The sequence below is a fragment of the Arvicola amphibius genome, chromosome 4, assembly GCF_903992535.2.
Source record: "Arvicola amphibius chromosome 4, mArvAmp1.2, whole genome shotgun sequence".
NCBI classification, from domain to species: Eukaryota; Metazoa; Chordata; class Mammalia; order Rodentia; family Cricetidae; genus Arvicola; species Arvicola amphibius.
The window spans coordinates 90260387-90276596 of record NC_052050.1 but is presented as its reverse complement, the minus strand read 5'-3'; the positions used below and the strand labels follow the sequence as shown (position 1 = coordinate 90276596).

Below are 16210 nucleotides of genomic sequence, written 5' to 3'. Positions count from 1 at the left end.
GGATGAAGATGAAGAATCTCTGAAAATATTTCATGCAGATGTCAAAGAGATCACTAGACAATTTTAAGGACTAAAATAAAAATAACACACACACAAAGAAAATAAAATCTGAATCTGCTGGGCAGTAGTGTTGTCTGCCTTTAATCCAGCACTTGGGAGGCAGAGGCAGATCTCTGAGTTTGAGGCCAGCCTGACCTACAGAGAAAGTTCCAGGACAGCCAGACTGCCAGGGATACACAGATAAACCAGGTCTCAGAAAAAAGAAAGAAAGAAAGAAAGAAAGAAAGAAAGAAAGAAAGAAAGAAAGAAAGAAAAAAAGGAAAGAAAAGAAAAAAGAAAGAAAAAACAAAAAGTATGAATTATATTTTAGTTACTTTTTATAGAGCTCTTTCACTGTTACCCATGCTAACCCCAGTCTTTCCAATATTTAAAAAAATAATTATTTTTATTTTGCATACATTGGTGTCTTGCCTGTATGTATGTCTGTGTGAGGGTGTTGGATCCTGGAGTTTCATTACAGACAGGTGTGACCTGCCATGTGGGTGCCGGGAATTGAACCTGGCTACTCTGGAAGAGCAGTCAACACTCTTAACCGCTGAACCATCACCACAGCCCTCTCCAATATTTGTCTGTTAAATGTAGCTTTCACATTGCACCTATTTGCTTCATTAAGTGGACACTTTCTTCTTTGCTCCCTCTACCATTCTTTGTAAAACAACTTCCGGGACACTGCCGAGAAATTAACATTGCACCGTTTTCCTTCCTTCTCTGTAGAGTGCCACCCATGATGATTACTGTTAGTTCCGAGTTCCTGAAGTTGCAGCATCAAATCCCAATTCTCGTCCCTACATATTTCAGGCTATATCGCCTAAGAACAACTTTACTGATAGAACACCGATACCAAGACTACACTTGGTAAACTCAACCTTTCTAAAATACTGTTGCCTAAATCAACCTATGACAAGGCAATGCCACACGCACGCGCTGTCTTAGACTCTTCGGAGGACAGAACTTTCCGTGTCTGGAATGTCGGGTCTCAAAGCCTTTCCCCGGAATTACAGCAATGATGCTGCTCTTCCAGGCTGGTAGCACAGAAGACACGTGAAGCCAACTTGGTTAAGAGGGTCGATACCAGAACCCTTACAGTTAGTTTCTTTTTTTCCACATCATCTTTCTTCAGGGACTGGGCGTGCATCTTAGGATAGTCTCAGGCTAGCTCTTCTCTGGAGTCTGGGTCAGAGACCACTGAAAACACTGATACTGCTCTTGAGAGGTCCAGCCTGGGTTGCAAAGGCCAGCGAACCACAACTCCCAGGAGACCCTACGCAGGCCGACCTCTCGGGCCACCATCGTCGGTCACGTGGGCACCGATGGCGGATCACGTGAGTCCCAAGCACGGGTCACGGGAACGCTGCCGGGCGGCCGGCTGTTCTAGTTGAGTTTGGTCCTCAGTGGGCCATGGCCAACGTCTCTAAGAAGGTATCTTGGTCCGGCCGAGACCGCGATGATGAGGAGACGGCGCCGCTGCTTCGAAGGACGGGGCAGCCTGACGAGGAGACGCCGCTGCTGAACGGGGCCGGGCCGGCCGCGCGCCAGGTGAGGCCCGCGGGCCGGAGATGTGGCCGCTGGATTCGTAGCGCGGTCTCAATGCACCGGAGGGGCCCGGGGGAAGGCCACAGCTTTCTCCTGTTATTACTTTGAATCCCGGAAGACTTTGATTTTTGACAGTTTCGCACCCATTTCACTCATTACCCTTCTTTCTTTCCCTCGGAACCCCTTTTTCCAGTCTAGTTCCAGAGAAGTGATTGCCCTCCCCTCCAACAATGGTCATTAGAGAGCCTAGAACTTCTTAAATTGTTTTGGTTTTTTAAGTTTTACTCTCCGTGGTGAGGGTCGAGGCCAGGGTTTACACATACTAAGCAAACATACGACCTCTGATCTGCTCCCCAGCCCTTGGCTTTTCAGGACAGGGTCTCAATGGTGTAGCGCAGGCTGGCTATGAATTCATGATCCTGCCCCATTTTCTCAGGCACTTGGAAGACCTGCACTGCACGGCTGGCAGCTTTCACACTTGAAATGGCAGAACTGCGCTTTCAGAGTGTCAGTCTCCCTTTCCACAGGAGTAGTTCCAGACGTTTGGGACAGAAATGCAATGACGAGGATTTCCACGCATTTTCTCTCACTACCTGATTGATTTTGAATTTGGAGCGTGCAGCCAGACTTGATAAGTAACAAGTCAGAGGCCAGTTCGTGCCTTTAAATGCTTCATGTTTGAAAGGGTTACTAGTTTACTTATTTGCATGCCTTTGGCTCCCCGCCTGTGTGCATTGTATTAATTTTGAGTCCGGTATTTATGTGACTCTCTTGATGTTAGTCTGTTTTATTACCGTCCTTGACCATTTCTCCTGATTTTGGAGCTGTCTGACAAACACCTCTACCATTTTCAAGGCTCGGAAGAACACAAGATCAGAATTTACATATTTTTTTTTTTTTTTTTTTTTTTTTTTGTGAGTGGCTATGGGACAGGAAAACCCCACCTCTGCTGAGGTTTTTCTAGACCCTTGAAGGTACATCAGACAATGAAAGTCAGTCAGTTCCTTGTTGCTGGGAAGCAACTCTTTGAAGTGACATTTGCTTGCAAATCTGGTCTGCCGCCTGCAGCAATCAAAGGGGCTCCAGTAAAACTGCAGGGCTGTGGCAGAGCCACTTAAGGTGTTTCTGGGAGGTGTAGTTTGTTATCCCTGCTGTAAAGAAAGCAACATTGGGGGCCTAAGAGTGTTTGCTGCTCTTGCAGAAGACCTAAGTTCAGGTTCCAGCACCCAGGTCCAGTGGCTCAACTATCTGTAACTCTCTCTCCAGGGATCTGACCACCCACCCTCTTCTCTCCAGGCCTCCACCCCTCTCTCTCTCTCTCTCTCTCTCTCTCTCTCTCTCTCTCTCTCTCTCTCTCTCTCTCTCTCTCTCTCTCTCTCTCCAGAAAGAAAAGTTAAACTGGTTTTAGGAAAAGAGATTGGAAACTGATACAAGTTGAGTTTAGATTTCTCAGGATGGAATGGTTGTAGGTTTTGTTTTTGTTTTGACCAAAGAGTTGGTTTCTTTTGAAAGAATGAGTTGATTTTTTCCCCCTAAATACCATTATAGCTTTTAAATCTGCAGTTAATACAATTGATTGGAGCCAAGTGGTGGTGGCACACGTCTTTAATTCCAGCACTTTGGGAGGCAGAAGCAGGTAGATCTCAGTGGGGTTCAAGGCTAGCCCGGTCTACAAAGTGAGTTCCAGGACACTCAGGACTGTTACACAGAGAAACCCTGTCTCAAAAAAACAAAACAAGACAAAACAAAAAAAAAGCCAACAATTGATTGATTGGTGTCACACAACTTTTAATAAGTAATTATGGGTTGTGAGATCTGTGTGCAGGTCTCTGAGGTGCACTAAGACAGCTTCCTTCCCTCTGGAAACAGGCCCAGCCCCGTGCTGATTTTATGTGTGGGAGCCCTATAGGTATAGGTGCAAAGAGCACTTTTGTGTTTTGTGCCCTATATGAATAGTGCAAGGTCCCCAGATCAGCTCAGGACCAAGAGAGTATATGATCACAATGCTACAATAGTTTGGAGTATGGCGCAGGGTGTGGAAGTCCTTTTCAGCCATATGAGTTGATTTCGAGTTTGGCTTAGGTCTAAAGGGCTCCAGTGCCCTGCTTAGGCGGATTGAACAGGCACTGGCTACAGGTTGGGAATCCTCTGCAGTGAGCAATAGAGCAGCCAGAATTTCAGGAGGATCTGAGACCTGCTTGTGCCAGTTTTCTCATCTGTAAAAGTTAATGAATGTATAACACTGAGCAAGCCTATTAGAAAACTGGCTCTCTCTAGGCGATGGTGGCGCATGCCTTTAATCCCAGGCGGATCTCTGTGAGTTCAAGGCCAACCTGCTCTACAGACTAAATTCCAGGACAGGCTTCAAAGTTCAAAGCCACAGAGAAACTTTGTCTCAAAAAACCAAAAAAACAAAACAAAACAAAAAAATAGAAAACAGGCTCTCGATAAATACTAAACATTACCAGCAGGAATTTGGAGACATAGAATGCTTGCCTAGCATCAGTGGAGCCCTGGGTTCAGTCTCCCGGCACCACATAAAACTGGGTGTGGTAACAAATAGCTATAATCCCAGTGTGCAAGTGGTGAAGGCAGGAGGATCAAAAGTTGAAGATCAGTGATTGATTGATTGATTGATTGATTAAATGGTTTTTCGAGACAGGGTTTCTCTGTGTAGCTTTGATGCCTGTCCCAGAACTCGCTCTGTAGACAAGGCTGGCCTTGAACTCACAACCTCCTGAGTGCTGGGATAAAAGGCTTACACTGCCACCACCTGAAAAGTTAGTGATTTTGAAGCTGGCCTGAACTAGATGAGACCCTGTCTCAAAACAAAACAAACAAGCTTCCCCCATACACAAAAAACCCTATCAAAAGCCGGGCGGTGGTGGCGCACGCCTTTAATCCCAGCACTCGGGAGGCAGAGGCAGGCGGATCTCTGTGAGTTCGAGACCAGCCTGGTCTACAAGAGCTAGCTCCAGGACAGGCTCTAAAGCTGCAGAGAAACCCTGTCTCGAAAAAACAAAAAAAAAAAAAAGAAAAAAAAAAACCCTATCAAACTAAGGAAACCCGCTGCCTTTGCACCTGACACTTGTCTGTGCCCCTCTTCAGCTGAATGACGTTTTGGTGCGGCTTTACCTAGGGAAAGTCTGTTCTGGATAATAGGCAGGCTCATAGTTAGAATGGAGTGTCCCGATACTGCACCCAGAGTCTTTGTGAGGTAGTCTGGAGTCAGGACCCTTTTAAAATAAGGGGGACCGTGGGGTGAGTCTGGGCACTGAACTTGATCTACCTCCTGGCTCTCTGGGGTTTGTTACAGCATTTCCAGGGTTTGGTGATGGCATTGTTGCCACCTCAGCCAGTCAGAAGCAGGCCAAGCAATGAGGTAGTTGCTATAGGTAGGACAGGGTGGGGCTCTGTTTAAAGCCCAGGCCCTGCAGGACTACCTGGAGGCCAAAGCTTTGGTCTTTTTCTTAGGTGTGGGGTGATAGTGGACTAGGGAGAGGGTGAGGTCAGCCTGAGAGTCATGGTCATGTGTATAAGCAATGGGAAGTAGAGTATTCTGTGAGGCTGATCCTAGAGCAAATGGCGGTGGCGAGGAGGCAGTCTACGTTTGCAGTCTCTTTAAATGCAGGGCATTTTTACAGGCTCTTTCTGGAAATTGCCCCCAGAGACACCCCCTCTCTCAGCAGAGGCGGGACCTCAGGTGAGTGTGGGTCTATGTTCTGCCCTGACGACTTGGCAAACCACAGACCATAGTCTGAGGGTGCTTTGGGAGAAGACAGGAGACCTGGAGCTATCAGAGAGCTTCGGGGAAGGTCCTCTGATTGTCCCTAGTGGCCCTTGGGTCTTGCTATCTTCTGGTGGAAGCTGTTGGTTCTTAGTCTTAGGAATTTCACTTCCTCACTCAGCTTATAAACAAGCCTCAGCCCAGCAGGGTGTAGAGGGCTGAAGGATAGGGTCCTGCCGGCTTGCAGGCAGCCATACAGCACCACATCCACTGCCAAGCCTGTCCTGTGACCCACTCCTTCCTGCTTTGGGCTGATCTGCCTGTTGTAGACCCTTTGTCACATTTGTGCTGCTGTATAGCCTTTTTTTTATGTCCCCCCTCACTGCAGCAGTTGGGCTTTCTTAGCATTAGAGCCTGGCATCTGGCAGCTGCTCATGGAGGTGGGAATGTGGGCAGTATGCTCCAGTGAGCAATTTTTTAAAAAAATGAAGTTTTAGATGCTGGCACACACCTTTAATCCCAGCACCCAGGAGACAGAGGCAGATGGATCTCCGAGTTTAGGGCCAGCCTGGTCTACATAATGAGTTCCAGGTCAGACAAGGCTATGTAGAGAGATCCTGTCTCTAGAAAGTGTTAAAAATATAAAAATAGCCGGGCAGTGGTGGCGCATGCCTTTAATCCCAGCACTCGGGAGGCAGAGGCAGGCGGATCTCTGAGTTCGAGGCCAGCCTGGTCTACAAGAGCTAGTTCCAGGACAGGCTCTAGAAACTACAGGGAAACCCTGTCTCGAAAAACCAAAAAAAAAAAAAAAAAAAAAAAAAAAGTATATAAAAATAGAGCCAGGGCTGGGTGGTGGTGGCACACATCTTTAATCCCTGCACTCGGGAAATGTGCAGGTGGATCTCTGTGAGTTTGGTCCACCTGCCTCTGTCTCCCAAGTGCTGGGATTAAAGATGTGTGCCACTACCACCCAGCAATTTTTTTATATGTGGGGTCAGAGTATTAATATAGCATATAAGTCAGAGTTTAAGCGTCTCAGAGTGGTCCTGACCTCTCTGTGTAGTCGAGGCCCGCTTTGACATTTTTTTTACGTTTATTCATTTTGTGTGTATGTGTGTCTGCACATATATGCCATGGTGGATGTGTGGAAATCGGGATAACTTGGAGGATTCCTTCCTCCACAGTATAGATTCAGGGAATTGAACTCAGGTCCTCAGGCTCTGGGAGATTCCTTTATCCACTAGGCCCAGGCTTTTCATTTTTGATCCTCCTCCCTCAGCCTCTGAGTATCTAGCATTACAGGCTGCAGTTATGCCACCACCTGTCTGGTATAATCTTTTCTTTGCTTTTTTTGTGGGGGAGGTTGGGAGGGATGTTGGCTTTTTGTTTTTGTTTTTGAAACAGGGTTTCTTTCTGTAGCTCTGGCTAAGGAACTCACTCTGTAGACCAGGTTGACTTCAAGTCACAGAGATCCTCCTGTCTGCTTCTTGAGTGCTTAGATTAAAAGTGTGCACCGCCACCACCCAGCTCCTGTGTGGTATATTCTTCCTCCCTCCCTCCCTCCCTCCCTCCCTCCCTCCCTCCCTCCCTCCCTCCCTCCCTCTCTCTCTCTCTCTCTCTCTCTCTCTGCCTGCCTCCCTCCCTCTTTCTTCCGTCCGTCCTTTCTTTCTTTCTTTCTTTCTTTCTTTCTTTCTTTCTTTCTTTCTTTCTTTCTTTCTTTCTTTCGATTTATTTATTTATAGTGTTCTGCCTGTGTGTTTGCATGCAGGCCAGAAGAGGCACCAGGTCTCATTATCGATAGTTGTGAGCCACCATGTGGTTGCTGGGAACTGAACTCAAGATCTCTGGAAGAGCAGCCAGTGCCATCTCTCCAGCCCCTGGTCTGGTATATTCTTAATGTTGGGCAATTAGTCTGTAGAACTTTTTCATTTTGTAGAACTGAAACTGCCCAGAGTTTTCTTCCTCCTTTGACCCCTGGCCACCACCTCTTGTTCTCTGTCCTTATGGATGTAACCATACTATGGAGACTGACCTCAAACAACTTTGTAGTTGAGGATGACCTTGGATTTTGGGGAGAAGAGGAGGAAGCAGAGACAGAATATCACTACATAGCTCTGATTGGCCTGCAACATACTGTTTAGCCCAGACTGGCTTACATGTATGTATATGCGTTGCATGCATGCCTGGTCAGCTCAGAGCTTTGCTCTTGTTACCTTTTTGTATGTGTGAGTGATTTGTATTTTTCTGTTTTCTGCCTGTCAGCCATCCTCTCTCAAATGCGAGGATTTGCATTTATGTTCTGTTTTGAAAGTTACCTTTTTAGTCTTTTGGTGTGGGGGAATTTTTGTTTTATGTAACTTTGAAATAATTATAGATTTCTAGAAGTTGCAAAACTGTCCCAAGCAGGCCTGAGTTCTCATCCAGTTCCTTTTTGGGTGGTGTGTTGAGTAATTGTAGCTCACTACTAGAGCACCGAGTTTGCCAGTTGTGCAGTGTGTCTGGATCCGGGGAACCTGTCCTTCCACTTCCTTAGTCCTGCTCAACTCTCAGCCCTTTGCAGCCCTTCCCTGCAAAGGAGGACCAGGCACCTGTGCCCCTCCCCAGCCTGTGGATTGTTCTGCTATCGCACATTTCTGTCAGCCTTCATCTGATTTCGGGTTCTGCTTGCTGCTGCCTTATCATGGATTTGGGCCGCTGCTCACCAAGTCTGGGGTCGAGGTTATGTAAGCAAGTACTGTCATGCTATCCATAGCCAGCATCTCTCCCATCATCCTCTGGAACTGCTGGGGTTTCATTTTCTTAGGCCTCGTGTGTCTGACTCTTCACACCTGTGCTGTAATGGAACGATCGTTGATGGCCTTTGGCTTGCCTAGCTCGTCAGTGATAGGTAAAACAGATTGGCCACCTACCCTCTGCTGTGCCCCTCAGCCCCTGCTTCACCGTCCTTGTGTTTTCTGCCTGGTCACTCAGTGCTTCAGGACGTTTCTCTGAGGAGGTGAATAGGGTTCATAGGGAGCGACATTCCAAGAGTCCTTATGGGCTCAGGCCTGGTACAATTCCTGTCACATACACCTCTTGTACAGGTTGACTGGGAGGCAGTGACAGCACTGAAACTCTGAGAACGGTTCATCCTGTGCAGCAACTTCCTTTCTGGGCCAGCACAGTGGCCAATAGGCTATGGAGCTTACTTGCCTTTTTCCTGAGCCTAGCAGTTTAGGACACTGTTGGTCCCAAAACTTTTTAAAATTTTTTTATTTTATGTGTATTGCTATTTTGCCTGCATGTATATCTATATGAAGGTCATATCCCCTAGAACTGGAGTTACAGACAGTTGTGAGCTCCCTTGTGGGTGCTGGGAATTGAACCCAAGTCCTCTGAAAGAGCACCCAATACTCTTAACCACTGAGTCATCTCTCCAGTCCCCTAAATGTGTATCCCAGACTGGACTTAAACTTGTGGTCCTCCTGTCTCCGCATCCTTCATGTGAGGGTGGGAATAGGAATTAGTAGTATCCCTCCCTTACGTGGTGCCCTCATGGCCTCTCTTCTGTTTTTAGTCTCATTCTGCACTTTTCCGCATTGGACAGATGAACAACGTGGAGCTGGACGATGAGCTTCTGGACCCAGTGAGTGGTGTGATGTTCCCTGCTCCCACTGAGTTGCTCTTAGTGAAGGAAAGTGACAGAGTCATGTGGTTAGCAGCTAGCATCTCCTAGAGACAGCATACAGGATGTGGATATGGTCCCTGAGGCCATGAAGGTGTGAAGAGGTGGGCAGAAGCACTGTGTGAAGGAGACCGTGGAGCACAGAGACCTTGGGCAAGAGTGAGCTTAGTGTTGGTGTTCAGGTGAGATGGGTCTCTGAGGGATTAGGAGTCCTCGGGGATGAAGAGCAGCCATTTCCTCTGATCTTGGGATGGATTCTGGCACCCCAAAACAAGTTCTCCAGGGACTAGGAGGGCATAGTGCTCTTATAGAGGACCAGAGTTCAGATCCCAACATTGATGTCAGGTGGCCCACAACCACCTGTACGTCCAGCTCCTGGGATCCAGCACCTTCTTTTGGCCTCCATAGGTACCTGTGTTCACATGCACATGGCTACACATGTGCATACAGATAATAAATCTTGAAAAAACAAACATGGGAATGTTTCCTGAGCACCGCCTCCCCTGGAATTTGCTTGTCTTTGGTGCTCTCTGCTGCGGTTCTGCTTGTCCCTAAGAGCAGTGGTGCAGAGTGTTCTTGCATGCCTGTGAGTGTTGGTGTCCTCACAGGCAGAGCATTGGATCCCCCTGGAGCAGGAGTTACAGGCTATTCTAAGCTGTATGATGTGGATACCCAGAAACCAAACTTGGGTTTCTTCTGCTAGAGCAAACACTCTGATCATCCTCTGACCCCTACTTTAGCTTCTTTAGTGCTTTTGTTGTTCTTTTAGACTTGGGATAGAACCTAGAGTCATGTGCCTACTAGGCAAGCACTCTCGCTCAGCTGACTCCTTTCTTGTTTTATTCCCTTGTTTGTCTTGTTATAGAACCCAAGTTGACCTTGAATTTCCAATCCTGTGATTCTACCTCCCGGGTGTTAGGACTGTAGGTGTCCTCCGCCACACTCAGCTTTGTCTGTGTTTATAAGATGGTCTGTGGCCTGGCAGTCGTGACGCACACTTTTAATTATATGGGAGGCAGAGGCAGGCCAGCCTGGTCTACAGAGTGAGTTCTAGTACAACCAGAGCTACACAGAGAGACCCAGTCTTAACTCCCTCCCCCACCCCAGCCCACCCCCCCAAAAATAAGATGGTCTGTGGACCTCTGTCCTGACATAGCACATCCGTTGATTTTTAGGATGTTAAACTAACCTTATACTCCTGAAATAAACCTATGGTGTTTGCAGGGTCCCATTGGAGGATTTTTTATGTCCATATCCCAGGGGATGGTTTTTTTGTAGGTTTCTTGTGACTTCCCAGCCTTGGTGTCAGATAATACTGAACTAAGGGATTTGAGACTTAGCCCCTTTTCTTCACCTTGTTCCTATTCTTAAAGAGCATGGGACTCCTTTTTCTTCCACAGGAAGCGGACCCTCCTCACACCTTCCCTAAAGAGATTCCACACAACGAGAAGCTCCTCTCCCTCAAGTATGAGGTGGGCTCCCCATCTTCCCTCCTGAGCCCTGCCCTTTCCAGCCCTCTTCCCTGTTGCCTGGCTCCATTTGCACTCTGGTTCCTGGTTCAGTAATCAAGTACCTTGTGCCCTGGTCTGTGCAGAGCCTGGACTATGACAATAGTGAAAACCAGCTCTTCCTGGAAGAGGAGAGACGAATCAACCACACGGTGAGGAGGCCGGGCTCGTGGTTTATTGGCTTGGGTGCTGGGTGCTAGCATGTTGGGCCAGGCAATATCCCTGTTCCACCCCCTCCCCAAACCTCTGGGTTCTACTGCGATGCTTTCATGTTTTGTGTATGGAGGATGGGGCTCTGAACATGTAACATCTGGCCCCAGATATTGGAAATTTCGAGGAAAGGCTATAATCATCATGGTCAATAAAGCTCTTTTGCAGATGGCATACAGTGTCTCTAATGGTAGTAGCTAGTTGTGAATTTGTAGGGAATGTTGCTTACCTCCATGTGACTTCCGTGGCCCTCAGTCATCAGTGAAACATTGACTGAAGGCTGTCGTTAGCAGATTTGAGCTGAAAGCTGAACTTTGTACTGTGTGTGGTAGCAGCTCATGAATTTGCCAGCACAGCAGGTGCCTAGCTGCAGTGCCCACCTTTGAGTGCACCATGTTTCCTACCCCTATCTAGGCTTTCCGGACAGTGGAGATCAAGCGCTGGGTTATCTGTGCCCTCATTGGAATCCTCACAGGCCTGGTAGCCTGCTTCATTGACATTGTAGTGGAGAACCTGGCAGGCCTCAAGTACAGAGTCATCAAGGACAGTATCCTCCAGAGGCACTCGCCATGGGCCACGTGGGGTGGGGGTTCTTTAGCAGAACCCAAGCATGTGCCTTTACAGGCAGACAGTGAAGAACAGAGCGGGCCTGGCTCCTTAGAGACTACCCCCTACCATGCATGTACACAGCTCAACGTAAGGGTTGGCTATGTCATAATCAGGCCGTGCGGGTCTCCAAGTTGTCTGCTTAGCACCGTGGCCTCCTAGCTAGGCAGTGGTTGTGCTGGCCCAGGTCATGAGATGATCCGGACCAGGTAGACTGGCTGTAATAGTGAGACAAGCAGGGCAGATGTGTGCTCCAGAAGTTCAGTGCCTGTCCTTGACGATCCCTGAGACATCGACAAGTTCACAGAGAAGGGCGGCCTGTCCTTCTCCCTCCTGCTTTGGGCCACGCTGAACTCTGCCTTCGTGCTCGTGGGATCCGTGATTGTGGCCTTCATAGAGGTAAAGCCCTGTGTGCAGGAGACTGGTTACCCTAGATCCAGAGTGGGCACAGGTCTCAGTGAATGGATGGGCCCTGTTAGCTTGTGAGGATGGAGGCTTTCTGCCAGAGAGAACCCCAGTGTGGAACACATGGGAAATATTCAGTCAGAGTGGAATACACACTGGGGCTTCCTCAGCTTGACCCCTAATGCTATCACATATTTAACTCAACAGAACAACCCTCACCCCATCTCCTGACTCTCCAGTTCATACCCAGACCACAGGTATACAGTAATACCTACCCCATAATCACATACAGCTAGATCTTTCATGGCCTTCATGTAGCTGACAGTGGGGTATTCTAGGGTCTTCAAGTTCTCAGGAGTTTGGGTAACTCATGTCAGGATCCAAGCAGAGGGGGCAGCAGGACCATTCCCCAGGGAGACTCCCATCCCACAGATAGCCCCTCCAAAACACATCTTTATCCCAAGGCTTCCAAGAGTCCTCCCTTCTCCAGGTCCCTCTATTCCTTTTTGTGGGATGATAAAAAAAGGACTAGACGACATCCAGAACCTTCTATGTGGATCTAGAGCAGCTGTCCATATATAGGAAGTTCTAGTTCCTGCTTGGTACATGATGAGTGTTTTGTCCATAATGGAGTATTTCCCTCACCTAGCACACTCGGGAATACAGGACCACCAGACTCTACCCTTGGCCCTTTACACATGCCCAGCAGGGTTTTTTTTTTTAGGGGTCTCTCCATTCTGGTTTGGAGTAAGGGGGGACCTCTACTTCCTGACGTGAGCCCTTCTCCACACCTGCTCCCCATGTTTCCTGTGGTTGTGGAAGCTGATCCCCTTACTCTACCTGTTCAGTGCCCCTTCTGTCTTTCCAGCCAGTTGCTGCTGGCAGCGGAATCCCCCAGATCAAGTGCTTCCTCAATGGGGTGAAGATCCCCCATGTAGTGCGGCTCAAGGTAAGCTGTAGTTGTGCAGTGATCCAGGGCAGGGCGTAGGATTTCTTTTGTGGGTTTTTTTTGTTTGTTTGTTTTTGCTTGTTTGTTTTGTTTTGTTTTGTTTTTCAAAACAGGGTTTCTTTCTAACTTTGGAGCCTGTCCTGGAACTAGCTTTGTAGACTAGGCTGGCCTCGAACTCACAGAGTCCACTTGCCTCTGCCTCCCAAGTGCTGGGATTAAAGGCGTACGCCACTTTCTGCCAAGAATTTCTGCTGGCTTGATTAAGTCTGTCTTTGCTTGATCCTCCACACCTGACATAAACTGTGTGTACACAATGGTAGATTATACATCTGAAAGTGGCAAAAACTGGTCTTTTTCTGCAGTAAGTAGTGCAGGAATATGAGCATTGTGATTGCAGTCACATAGTACTTGTCTATAACTAAGGACTGTGTTCCCTGATATTTCAGAGCCAGAGGGTTAGCGCTAAGCTAGGGTAGGAGAGAGCCTGCCTTTCATTCCCTATTTTCAAAGTTTTCTCTCATACTCGTAATGTGTAATACTAATAACATCCCAATGCCACAGAGACTGGGCAGTTGTCAACACAGTCTACTTATTACTGGTTTTAGCATGACCAGCCTTTCTGCCTTGAGTCTGGCCAGATACTGCCTTCTGTCACTGTCTCAGAAGGCAGGTGAGCATTGGCCACCTTAGATGTACTCCCTTGCCTGATATGCCATGACCTCCTTGGGTATTCCCCGGCCTGGTGCCCCATAGCCAAGGAAAAGCAGTATGGTCACACTCTGGACAGCAAGAGACCTGTGCTGCTACTCTGCCATAGCACAGAGTAGACATGATGCTTCTGGGTACAGAACTGACTTGTTACCCATAGTAGACTTTGTGGAACACTCTGGAATGTTTTTGCTAAATGCCTTTGGCTAACAGACTAGGCTTAGGAGACTTCCTCAGAACCTACATTAAATATGTTATCCTTCCCAGTGGTCCCTTCCTCCCTACACCAGAGATCATGTATCAGGGGAGAGATGTATGATTTTTTTGTTTTGTTTTGTTTTGTTTTTGTTAATGGGCTCAGATGACAGAATTAGCTTTCTTCTCACCCTTGACTGCCCTGAGCACCCACAAGACTCATGCAGTTCAACGTACTCACAGTCTCTCAGCTCCAGCCTTCATGGTTCCTGGACTGATGTGGGGAGGAATGCTGGGGTGTTCATGGAGTAGGTGCTAAAATCTCCAGGTGCTTACCTGTTTGTTGATGAGATGGGGCCATCCTGTCAGTCCCAGCTAGTGGTTGTCTCCAAGATAAAGCTGTGTTGGGCCTAGTACAGAGGCACAGTCACAGGGCAAGTTTGAGCCCCCTCCCTCAGACCCCTTAGGGATATCAACACTAGATACCCCCAAGGGGGTGTGGAACAGGAGCCCTGGGTGCTGTCCTGCATTTGTGGTACAGATGGTTGATGAATGTGTATTCTCAGCAGCAGTGCGGCTTTTCTTGAGCCCTTGGGACTCAGGCATGTGTCCAGCATGTGTATTCAGACTCTGCATCTTCCTTGTTTCCAGACGCTGGTGATCAAGGTGTCCGGTGTGATTCTGTCTGTGGTAGGGGGACTGGCTGTGGGAAAGGTAAGAACAGAATGAGTGGTATTGGTTCCTCCTGAGTCTGAGCTTCTTTGGGAGCACACCTATGCATGACCTCTGAGTACTGATTGCTTTGTGCTCCCAGGAAGGGCCAATGATCCATTCGGGTTCAGTGATCGCTGCTGGAATTTCACAGGGAAGGTCGACATCACTCAAGCGAGATTTCAAGGTGAGTCCTTCCATGCACACATGTGGACTAAAGATTCATAGATGTGTCTCAACTGGTCTCCTGTCCACGCAGTCTTCATCCAGACCTCTGGATCTCCCTTAACATCTACTTCCTGTCCCTATCTTTGACTCTAAGGACAGCCTGGTCTACTTCCAGTCCAGGTGGTTACAGACCATGTGGCCTCTCTATGGTCAGTCCCTATGCTAGTGTGATTCTGTTGGAAAGAATCTATAGCTCTGACCAGCTTCCCAGAGGAACAGTCACTTGATGAAGGTCAGAGCTTAAATAGCTACTCAGGTGCACGGTACAGTTTTGTCATGTTTCTCACTGTTACCAGCAATAAGATGGGCAATTACACTAAACTCCTGTGTTGATGAGTCTATAGCTGCCTTTTGAAACAGTCACTCTGTATCACCCAGGCTGGCCTTGAACTTAGGATTCTGTCTCAAGGCTTCTGAGAGCTGAGGTGCCAAGGATGCACCACCAAACCTGGCTGAGCAATCCTTTTTAAAATCAAGAATAAGTTTAGATTTTTCCACCCATTGGATTTTCTCCAGTTACTAAGGAAGAGCTGGAACAAGGAGCTCATAGACTTCTTGCATGTGTGGAGAAGTTGGGTCACTGTCACAAATGGAATCTTGTACTTATGTTCTCAGCTGTGGGTACATGGGCACCCCCAGCTCTCCTGTTTTCTTCAGTATCTGTAATATTGCTCTCCGAATCCAGTAGCTGCTGTTGTGATTATAATGATGTGATTATTAGAAAATGGCCCTCTGCCTGATTATCTAGAAAAAAAGTTACCTTCCTCTTACATCTCTTCTTTGGTCCCTTGGTGGGACATGTTTCCAGCTTCCCTTCCTGTGAACCTCCTTCAGTACCCCTTCGTCTTTCTCATTCAGATCTTTGAGTACTTCCGCAGAGACACAGAGAAGCGGGACTTTGTCTCAGCTGGAGCTGCAGCTGGAGTGTCTGCTGCATTTGGAGCCCCTGTGGGTAAGGAGGGTCCAGTCCCACCTCATCTCTGGCTATGCCCTTTGGTGCTTCATGGTTGGCCAGACTGGGGAAGCAGGGCCTTTTTGTAGGCATGGTTCTGATGTTTGTTGACAAGTGCCAGGTGGGGTTTGGACAGGGTCTGACAGCCACCAGCTGTGGCCTGATACCACCTAGCAGCTTCTCTGTGTCATGTCTTAATTCCTGGGGCCTCTGTTGGGCGTTGGCAGTTGGCAGGCTGCCCTTCAGCCTGGATGGCACTTTAGTCCTGCCACTTGCCTTCTAGGTGGGGTCCTGTTCAGCCTGGAGGAAGGCGCCTCTTTCTGGAATCAGTTCCTGACGTGGAGAATTGTAAGTGCATGAGGAAGGTCCCTGGCCAGGGCGGTCACGCTCTGCCCCTCTCTCCCTCGAGGACTCTCCATAGTCAGGCCATCCTTTTGCATTGTAGAATCCGCCCGTGGGTCCATGTCTCTGCCCCTGTCCCAGGTGTTGTTTGTGCTGGGAACCCCAGAAAGACATACCTTCTCTTTCATACTTGATTGGTTTGTCTGTAGAGCAAGCAGCAGCACCACCTTTGCCCAGCCAAGCAGTCGACCCAGCCCCACTGGGCTCCAGCCCCCTTCCTTTTGTCTTAGATGAGGTATCCAGACACACAACTTTCCAATGACAGGAAGTGCCAGCCTCCATATGGCATTCAGAAGAGTGTTCTGTATAACTCATAGAGCCTAGATGGGCCAGATGTGGCTTTGAGGGGCTT

General features: G+C 48.2%; 1 protein-coding gene across 3 annotated transcripts in view; it reads left to right on the top strand.

The window, feature by feature from the left end:
* The first annotated feature begins 1383 nt into the window (after window positions 1-1383).
* Window positions 1384-16210, top strand: part of Clcn7 (chloride voltage-gated channel 7) — a 26463-nt gene continuing 11636 nt past the window's right edge. For 2 of the 3 annotated variants that reach the window (XM_038325134.1, XM_038325135.1), the window contains exons 1-11: window positions 1384-1596; window positions 8877-8945; window positions 10385-10456; window positions 10579-10644; window positions 11117-11249; window positions 11598-11707; window positions 12582-12662; window positions 14217-14279; window positions 14380-14463; window positions 15363-15456; window positions 15740-15804. In XM_038325134.1, coding sequence (XP_038181062.1) covers window positions 1459-1596; window positions 8877-8945; window positions 10385-10456; window positions 10579-10644; window positions 11117-11249; window positions 11598-11707; window positions 12582-12662; window positions 14217-14279; window positions 14380-14463; window positions 15363-15456; window positions 15740-15804 — 975 coding nt within the window. In that variant the 5' untranslated portion in view covers window positions 1384-1458. The remainder of the gene's footprint in view (window positions 1597-8876; window positions 8946-10384; window positions 10457-10578; window positions 10645-11116; window positions 11250-11597; window positions 11708-12581; window positions 12663-14216; window positions 14280-14379; window positions 14464-15362; window positions 15457-15739; window positions 15805-16210) is intronic. The other variant, XM_038325136.1, reaches the window with a different exon arrangement.